General features: G+C 35.5%; 1 protein-coding gene across 1 annotated transcript; it reads right to left on the reverse strand.

Moving 5' to 3' along the window:
• Window positions 1–4,850: 4,850 nt before the first annotated feature.
• LOC142162661 (uncharacterized) lies at window positions 4,851–9,462 on the reverse strand. The gene is made up of 4 exons (XM_075219143.1): window positions 9,292–9,462; window positions 8,684–9,205; window positions 5,416–5,480; window positions 4,851–4,935 (listed from the first exon to the last, which is right to left on the reverse strand). Exons 1-4 carry the CDS (start codon window positions 9,460–9,462, stop codon window positions 4,851–4,853), a joined length of 843 nt encoding a protein of 280 aa, XP_075075244.1.
• Between the last annotated feature and the right edge of the window lie 704 nt (window positions 9,463–10,166).

The raw sequence follows: 10,166 nt of genomic DNA on the forward strand, positions 1-10,166 counted from the left end.
TGGAAGCTCAATAGAGTCTTGAATGTTATCAAGCTCGATTGTCTCGCGCCTTCAATAAAAGAGTTCGTCCGAGATCCTTTCAAGTAGGAGATCAAGTCCTTGCCGTACGAAGACCCATAATTACTTCCCATAAACCTGTAGGGAAGTTCACTTCAAAATGGGATGGGTCATATGTCGTACAAGAAGCTTATTCAAGTGGGGCTTACAAGCTGGTTGATGCAGATGGTATGAGAATCGGCCCTATCAACGGCAAGTTTTTGAAGAAGTATTATCCATGAAGTTGCAAGTCATGACGCTCCTCGACGTATGAGCCTAAACTGCAAGTCACGACGCTTCTCGACACACGAGCCTAAAGTGCATGTTACTACACTCCTGGCCCGCAAGAGTATAAACTGTGTACGGCCTAAAAAGAAGTCTGCTAGGTTGAAAATCTCAAAAGAGGCGGTCTAGGCAAAAGTTAGGAAGCAAAAAAAAAAATAGAGAGTCCGCTAGGTTGAAAACTTCGAAAGAGGTCGCCTAGGCAAAAGTTAAGACATATAAAAAAAATTACCCAGTCTTAACTACGGTATGACTTGATCCTCTTCACCGGGGTACGTAGGCAGCTTAGAGTTTCATTCTAAGTTCAGTCGCATAAGTTCAAAAGATACATATTGCCCCAATTGTTGTTCGAGTGAAGTATGGAGGAATGCAAAATCAAGCTGAAATGTCATTCTCCTGTTGAACTTTGATCTCATTTGATTTAAAGGGGGCAACCCTCCTTAGTAAATTGATATCTTCAATGGGCCGATTTTAGAAGGATGTCAAATACTTGCATTGAAGTCCAGAGATTCTCTATGTATTCAGGTTCACCAAACCTTCAAGTTTGTTGGTCTCCAAGTCCGCCCTCTGCCTAAAAAAAGGGGGAGGAAGAGAAGCGAGGCATCAAAATGAAACACAAGTATAAGGAAATAATTGTTTGGCGCAACGTTTCAAATTCAGTGAGATTTGAACCCCAAGATATTTGTGAGAATATGGTTCTTAAATTTCAATTTATGGCAAGTAAGACGTCTCCCGATCTCGAGGCTTCCATATCAAGATACAAAATATTTGGTGAAGTCGCGCAAATCTGAAATTGTCGGTGTATCGTAATTTAGTCTTAATTTCGAAATATTATCTGAATGTATACGTAAAGCATTAAATCTTGAATTTTGGATATGTTATATATTTGGAAGTTAAGTTTTCAGTAGATCAAATGGTTCATGATTTTGACGTTCCTGCTTCAAGATACAAAACTTTTGGCGAAGTCGCTCAAATCTGAAATTTTCAATGTGGTAGAACCTAAAATTAATTTCAAAATATTATCTGGGACGATTCTGAAGCTATTTAATTGAGAATTTTGGATATGTTCTAGATTTTTATGTCTAGTTTTCATGAAATCAAACGGTTCATAATCTCAACGTTCCTACACCAAGATATGATTTTTTACTGAGACTGCGCAAATCTGGAATTGATAGCGAGGTGCAATATAAAGTTGGTTTCAAAATATTATTTGGGACGATTCTGAAGTTGTTTGATTTAGAATTTCGTATATGCTCTAGATCTTGAAGTCTAGTTTTCTTGAAATCAAACGGTTTGCAATTTCGATATTTTTACACCGAGATATGAAATTTTTGGTGAGACTGCGCAAATCTGAAATTTTCAACGTGGTGGGATCTAAAGTTGGTTCCAAAATATTATCTAGGGCGATTCTGAAGGTGCTTGATTCTGAATTTTGGATATATTTTAAATATTGAAATCTAATTTTTGAAAAATCAAATGGTTCATTATTTTGTCTCTCCCACGACAAGATATGAATCTTTCGTTACAAGTGCGTAAAGCAAAAAAATTATGCAACTAAGATAAATGTCGGGTAATGTAAAGCAAACGAGAAACAATCTTATCTAAGATGAAATAAATATCCACTAGGTCAACCTAATATAAAAAATAAAAGGGGATATAATGCTAACAGCCAAATCTAAACAAAATTTGTAGTTGATCAATTCTTGACAACTAGTCTCCAAGTTCTTCTTCTTCTCCTCCAAATTGGCCGAATCATCAACAATCAACAAATTTACGTTGTCATATGAAGAGACCTCAGTCTCGGCAGTTGAAATTTGTTTCCGAATCTCTTCAGCCTCCTTTTGAGTCGCTTCTATAACACCTTCGAGGTTCTCCCTCTCTTGTTGTAATGTCTGCAACTTCTTCACGTCTCTCTTCAATTTCTTTTCACTAGAGAAAACTTTCTTGACTTGCTCACTTGCTTCAAGTTTGAACGATTCGAGACGCTCTTTAGCTTTGGAAATCAGCTCTAGCTTCTCATCTTCACTCGTATTATCAGTCATATTGGATCGCTCTTGGTCATATGATGTGACAAGTTCAAAAAGAGAATTCAGTAAATCTTCTAATGGAGAAAAATTCAGAATATTCGTCTTCTTCATATCCTCGAAAATCTCAATGATCTGCTCCCTATAAGATGAGAGCAATTCCAGACGAGTTTTGGAGAGCCTATTGCAAATATCCTCCCAAAGTCCCAAAATGAATTCTTTCTTGCGATTGAAAACAATGTTTTTTCCTTCAAATATAGATACCTCCGTATTTGTCATTGGTGAAATGCGAGTTATCTCATTTGGAGTTTGTCTTTTTAGGGATTCGTCATGAGGAAGAGATGATGCCTTTGACGATGACTTCACTTTACACGTAGGCTCTCCAATAGATTCATCACTCACTTGTGGCTTGTCACATGGGGATACCATTGGATGCCCAATGGTGTTTAACTGCATAAAGAAAAGGCAAAGAAAGTAAGTAATTTATAGTGAAGCTACTCCTAAAAAAAGGGAATGAGCGAGGCGATTGTATTTACCTCTTTGTTACAAGCTGTATGCGTTCTTGAGGGACTATCAACACTTTGAACCTCTACGATCTCTACTGGGTTAGGCCGTTTCCTTTTCCAATTTTGATCTTCATTGGTACTCTGGCTTGTGTCTTGAGGAACACGCGTGTTAAATGGAAGAACTAGAGGGTGTGTCTCTATAGCTGTTGAAGTGCACACCACTTCATTCAAAGCTGCCTTTAAGGATTTAAGCTTCCTTTTTTTAGGTTGCGTAACTACTTTTGGGATTGGAGTTGATATTTTTTTAACTTTTGAGAGCATCTTTCCGACACATTGATCTTCACCTCCTACAGGAGTTGTAGACTTTAGCCCAACATTGTCTACCAAAGCTTGTAAGTTATTCTCGAGAAACTTCCCATGCGCTTTCTCCCACCAAGACAATAATTAGTGAAGAAAGGCTTCTCCATAGGATCTCCCACTGGGGGGAAAACCCGCACATGACATAGATCGATACAGTGTGCAAATCCTCCAAAATTTGATTCCTTCATCTAGAGAGGTGTTGCGGATATCGTTCTCCAAAAAGTCGGGGACGTTCTAGTAAAATCCAAATTGACGACCAAACCGATGCGGGCTATATGGCTCGATGATGAATGAGTTACCATACCTCAAAGGAAGGTAATTAAAATGTAAGCTCATGAAGTAATTTGATTCCAACTCTTGAGGGGCATCGTTATCCACGTAATAATAAGGACGGGAATTGGTTAACATTTTTGGTGCCCAAACTATATCCTCCCCATTGTGGATGCGTTTTCTTCCATCCTTCTCATCAAAGTACCTTGCAACCCCTTCTCCTGAGTATGCCACCATCAAAGGGATAGACGGACCCTTAGCAAGTGGATAGTAGGTTTTGAAGTAATATGCAAGCTAGCCATAAACATAATGAATGGGAAAACAAATTTTGACCTGATCGAGTTGGGAAGAACGCGAAATCTTATTCAAACCATGATAAATACTCGCTAAAACTGGGACTGCAAGGGTAATCTGTCGCCCGCCTGCCATCATGCTTGCCATCTTAAAAGTCTCAGGATGAATGGAGTTTTCTACCTTGGGGAACACAAAGGCACATAGCCAAATTGATAAGAATGCTGCTACATATGTCTCATCTTTCTTGTCAGACCTCACCCTAAGCTTAGAGAATATAGTTTCTTGATCACTTGACCACCTCGTCGTCTCGGGAATAACTCCGTTAGGATTATGTGTTGACTTTAGGCGTGCAGATTTCTTTTCCTTTTGCAATGGGGCAGGCTTATATATTAAAGTTTTTTATACCAAAAACTTGTCCACTTGATGAAGGAGACCTTTTGGGTAACACCCGTACCCTCATTAAGATGATGAAATGCAGCAAATAAATACTCGCAAGATCGAGGAATAAATCTGACTTGTTTTTTATTCAAACCGATGAGTTCTCTTGTATCAGGTATTACTTCTTCGTATGGAGAACCCGCAATGGGCAAACCCCCAAGGATATGTAAGTCCCAAAGAGATATAGATAGCTCCCCAGCTGATGTAAGAATTGTGTTCGTCTTGGGGCACCAAGCCTCACAAAATGCATGCAAAATGTTCGAGTTTAGATCATAAGTGAAAAGTGAGGCATAGACAGCATCGTAAATCTTTGTTGTACTCAGAGTTTGTTGGCTTCCACCAAGTACGTCTTCAACCCATTCCCAATATCCTAGGATATGACGATACTCGCCCTCGATTGTTGTTGTGTTTTCCCAATGTATTTCGCCTTGAATTATGCGACTTCCTAAGTTTGGAAGGGTGCTAACAATATTTACATGGCGATGGATTGGTGCTTGGAGAGACCACATCTTGGATAATGGATTAGAAATCGATTTGTGTTCCAAGGTCCAGTTCTCTACATGAAGGGAGTTCCTTAGAGGAGGCCATAAGGCTGCATATCGGCTGGCTTATGAGGTGTGAACCAAAAGCTTGGTTTGTTCTATGCCATCTTCAGTCTCGATGATGAGATATCTAAGTTTTGAGGAAGGTGAGGTATAGTCCCTGAAATTTGCCATCTCTTCGTGCTAAAAAAAAAAGAAAAAGAAAAGAGGGTCATCAAAGTCCGAATCAAGAATATTAGAATGGGTACAAAGGTCTAAATGGATGAAATGCTCTCTAAGAATCGGGCCATTTTGAGAGTAATCTCTCCAAGAATCGGGCCATTTTGAGAGTAATCTCTCCAAGAATCGGGTCATTTTGAGAGTAATCTCTCCAAAAATTAGGCCACATTGAGAGTAATCTCTCCAAGAATCGGGCTATTTGAGAGTAATCTCTCCAAGAATTGGGCCACAGTGAGAGTATCTCTCCAAGAATCGGGCTACATTGAGAGTAATCTCTCCAAGAATCGGGCCATTTTGAGAGTAATCTCTCCAAGAATTGGGCCACATTGAGAGTAATCTCTCCAAGAATCGGGCCACATTGAGAGTAATCTCTCCAAGAATTGGGCCACATTGAGAGTAATCTCTCCAAGAATCGGGCAAGGATGAATACTCATCCCCTCACACCCCAAGATTGTCTTCTTCATGCGTGGATCATCTTGTTGAACAAGAACAAATCTTTCTCGCTTGACCTACAAAAAAAAAAGACAACAAAACAAGAAAAATACAAGAAAAGAAGAAGAAATTACTTTCGCGTTGATGCTTCCGAGTCTACAAAAATAGACTCAAATAGCTTGCGAATGCTACGTATTGATGCTCAACAAATACGAGCACATGGGTTTATATAGATTATGGAGAGGGGCGTTAATGATATGTAATTCGATGTTGGACTGCAGTTTTAACCGAAGAATTTGATCTCCTAAGTGGAGTCAAACTTGATCTATAATTAGTTCTGTAGGAGGATTCGGACTTGTGAGAAACGACATTCAACTCTGTCGGTAACAACGTTTGGCAATTGGTGTTTGACCTTAGAAAGGATTCCACCTTCCATGCAAATTCTAATTCTATGACAGTTTGGATTCTTTAAAATAGCCTAATGGATAAGCTAATGTTTGGCCTAAAGTAATGTAAATAAATGGCAGATTGAATGACGTGGATACAAGAATGAAACCATGTGAATTCAACTTATCCTAGCCTAACCATTACTATTGGACAAATGTATATTCCTAGTGTATTATATACACATATAAAACATGTGTGTGTATGTACATTATACTTCAAAACTCGTCACGGGTAAGTGATTTCATACTCCGACAAATCTTGAAGTAGGGGGCATTTGTAGGCATGTAAATTTTATTAGAATTAAATTTATTAAATAATTTGGACTATATTTTAAATTCAAGATATATTGGTCCAAATAAATATTATAGGCTAATATAATTGAATTAATTATATAAGTCCAATACATATGGGTTAAATAAATAAGTCTTAATCCATCGGGCTAACCCATTTAATTGGCTAGAGTGATGAGCTCACTTCATCAAGCCCAGGATGTCATCTTTCTAGAGGCCCAGTTTGGTGTCACGTGTCAAATGACGTGGCACGCCAAGTCAAACGAAAGAGCCAATAGGATCGTGACATGTGTCAAAATGACAAGGCATGCCCAGTCACACTAAAAGACCAATGAAATCGCGTCACGTGTGCAAGTAACATGTTCTGGCCAATCAAATGCGGTCATGTCACACTTCAGTTTGATTGGTCGGAAAGAGTTTGTTCTTATCATGACTCCTCCCTTCCACAACTATAAATAGGGGTCTTCATAACTCAGAAAAGACACCAGAAGTTATAACAAGAAGCAAGAAAGAGCTCGTGGATCAAACGCTGGAAATTCCTCCACAAGTTTCAAGCTTCAAGTTCAAGTTCAAGAAATAAAGTTCAAGCTCAAGAGCGAAGAAGAAATCAAGTTCAAGCTCAAGAACGAAGAAGAAATCAAGCTCAAGTTCAAGAACGAAGAAGAAATCAAGCTCAAGCTCAAGCTCAAGAACAAGATCATCGTTCGAGGCAACAAGCACATATTCAAGATCAAGCTCAAAGGCCCTTGAATTTATTTGCTACTGAAAAGAAGAATCAGAGGATTCATAGAGATTGTAACACTCAAATATTCGAAATAAAATACTACGATTGTTGCGATATTTTTCGGTCTTGATTTTATTTTCTCGAACCAAATTTATTGTCTACGAGGTCACTCAATTAATCGATAAGCGATAAAATTTTGTATAAATAATACACATTTTGTCTTTATTTATTTGTTATGAATATTAAATGCGATTAAATTGATTGTTTATGCAACAGTAACCAATGGTTAAATGTCAAAATTTTGAACTATAGTGTCATGAAGTTGAATTATAATAATCTTCTAATGACCAATACTCTGTTAGGCTTTCTAAATCCGCTAACAATATGAAAAAGAAGGAACATACATATTATATTGTAACTAGTTTTGGGGTGTTTGTAAGAAAATTATATATCACGTGAATGAACTATGTATAATAGTAATTGACGTCAAAATAGATTCAACATGAAACTGAAATGAGAACATGAGTGTCATTACACTGATGTAATAGATTAATTTAAATATGGTTAATATTTTCTGAACCTGCAAATATAGACACTACAATTAGTTAAGGTCATGATATGTATAACATTTGTAATTACAGATAATATATTATATGAGTTAATAACATGTTATGTTGTTATATCTTACCTAATATCTCTTTGTAGACAATGTTCTTGGTGTATGTGCCCCTTCGTCTCTTCGGTTGCTCTGTCATGACCAAAACTTTTGTTATTGACATTGATATACCTCTTGATAGTGCGACATATAGTTGTCCATGTGAAAAAATATGTTGTGGCAAGTACAATCCAACGTTGGGTATTGTTGACCTTGTACCTTGTTTATTGTCATTGAAAAACATAAACGTACTGGAAATTGTTTTCTGATGAATTTAAATGGGTATCCTTCATTTTCTGGCGGCGAAAGTTGAATTCATGGAATAAACACATGCTTGAAAGCATTTTGCCCCATCATTATTTCTACATGTATAATGTTGTTGTCAAAACCTCTGCATATCATTCCTGTACCATTGCATAATTCATTTGAAAGATCCAAATTTCTTAGTAGTATGATTGGTGCATTTTTCTTCAAAACCAACATGTATACCATTATAAATTAATTATATATATATATATTGTATGTAATGACACATGAATAAAAATAAAATAGAGTTATAAATTGTATGTAATGACGCATGAATAAAAATAAAATAGAGTTATAAAAAGTAGACTAAGGATCTTTCGTTGTATAATTTTCAGAAGTCCATGTCTTTAATATTAGTATTATAGTTTTTTATAATTTTTTATAGTCCTTTTATTTTTTTGCCAAAGATTATTACGAGAACTTCAATTGGAGTGCTTATTCTTTTCATATGGCATAAATAATTTTAGCCACGTCTTTTTCATATATATATATATCATTCCTCAATCTTTATATATATATATATATCATTTCTCAAGGATGGATAAAAGAAGATCTGCAACATATATACCTGTTTTATATAATATGCATAGGTTTGCTATTGTCTTAAAGTATATACAATGATATTAATAATCAGAAAGTATCAAATTCAAAGTTCACTAAAGGAAACTGGAGAAAGTTAAAAATAATGAAGAAATTTAAATAATAGTTAAATAGCTTAAATAATTTTGGCAAATGTAATGCATTAATTTTACTTAGCCAAGAAACAATTTGAAATGTAAGAAAGCACGGAGAGCAGATGATAATTCGAACCAAAAGAGAGAGCACGTCAGTTGAATTTGTAGAAAAATTCCAAAAAACCAGTCTGACAACATTTCTGTGTGGTGGAAGGTCATTTGGTGTTAAAGTACTTAGGTACTCTTCCTGGTAATAGTTGTTTGTATCATTCTTTGCAGAGTCGAAACTAATAAATGTCTTACTTTCGCCCGGAAACTTGGAAATTAACATCTTATTTAGTTGATCAACATATTCATTTCTGCTTGCTAAAATAGCTCTTTCTGTCATGTATTTGTAGCAACTTGCATTTTTATCCAATGACGGAAATCTAAAGAAATTACCAAATATTGTTCCATTGGTGCATTGGAATGCCTCTTCGAACGAAACGAAACTGTTTGAGAAGCTAACGGTTGAAAACGGGTTGTTGCATCTCTTGACTATAGTATTATTACTGAACACAATCTCAAATTCTTTGTGTACAGATTGAAAATTAGGTTTGCGATCATTTATGTGGATGTTAATGATGTAATAGATACTGCCTTGTTCTAAGTATTCCTTCCACATATTCACTTGATCAGTGAAAAGTATAGCTTGCATTTTTGTTCCCTGTAAAGTTTTATCATAATTTAATATCATGATTGGACGTAATACGAAAAATATCGAATATAATACAAAAATAAAAATAACATTACCTCCTCATCTACAAATATGAGAGTCCATCGAAGGCCTTGATTTGTTTCATTTTTAAATTCTTTAACTACTTCACATTGAATAAGTAAGACTTTTATTATCCACTGAGAGTCGGATCTTCTCAAACTATTAAGTAGCAAGCATTCGTTTGCAAATTCAGTTTCAGTTTCCATTGCGAGTATCTGAAATCAAGTGCGAACACATGGTCTAATATCAAAAGGGCACTAAAATCATATAAGACATTCATAATTTTAAAAATTTTATTTAACAGAAGATTTAAAAGAATTACTTAGACCAATAATAAGGATAGCTAATGCACCAACGCATTTTAATCCAACCACAATGTACCTACTATTAAAATTGAGGATTGATAAGCTTTTTATGATTCTATTTCTATTTTGCGTTAATTTTTATGCACATTAAAACCAATTATTTTTCAATAGTAGCATAAATATCAAATAATGCTAAAGCAGTTAAATTAGCATATAGTTTATGTAAATTGATATTACAGAATATCCTAATCTAAGATTTAGAAGAGTAACAGAAAAATCATAGTTGAACTACAAGTAAGCTACATAACTTTCAGAACATAATATATCACATCATAAAAAGAAGATTATATAAAATATTATTTATGAGATCGATAAGGAGAATTGTTTATCTGAACCAACGAAAATTATCAACACTTTGGGTGGATTCAGCGACGTCAATTGTCAAGGGCTATTATTTAATAACACAATTTAAAAATTGTGATATGTATGACAATTTAAAAATAGTCAATTAAAAGAGATAATCAAATTTAATTTTGTGAGAAAATATGAGCAACTTTAGCTGGCATAACAATTAGTAAGTTGGCATAAGGAGAAGATGCGAGGAA

The sequence above is a fragment of the Nicotiana tabacum genome, chromosome 1 (genome assembly GCF_000715075.1).
Source record: "Nicotiana tabacum cultivar K326 chromosome 1, ASM71507v2, whole genome shotgun sequence".
NCBI classification, from domain to species: Eukaryota; Viridiplantae; Streptophyta; class Magnoliopsida; order Solanales; family Solanaceae; genus Nicotiana; species Nicotiana tabacum.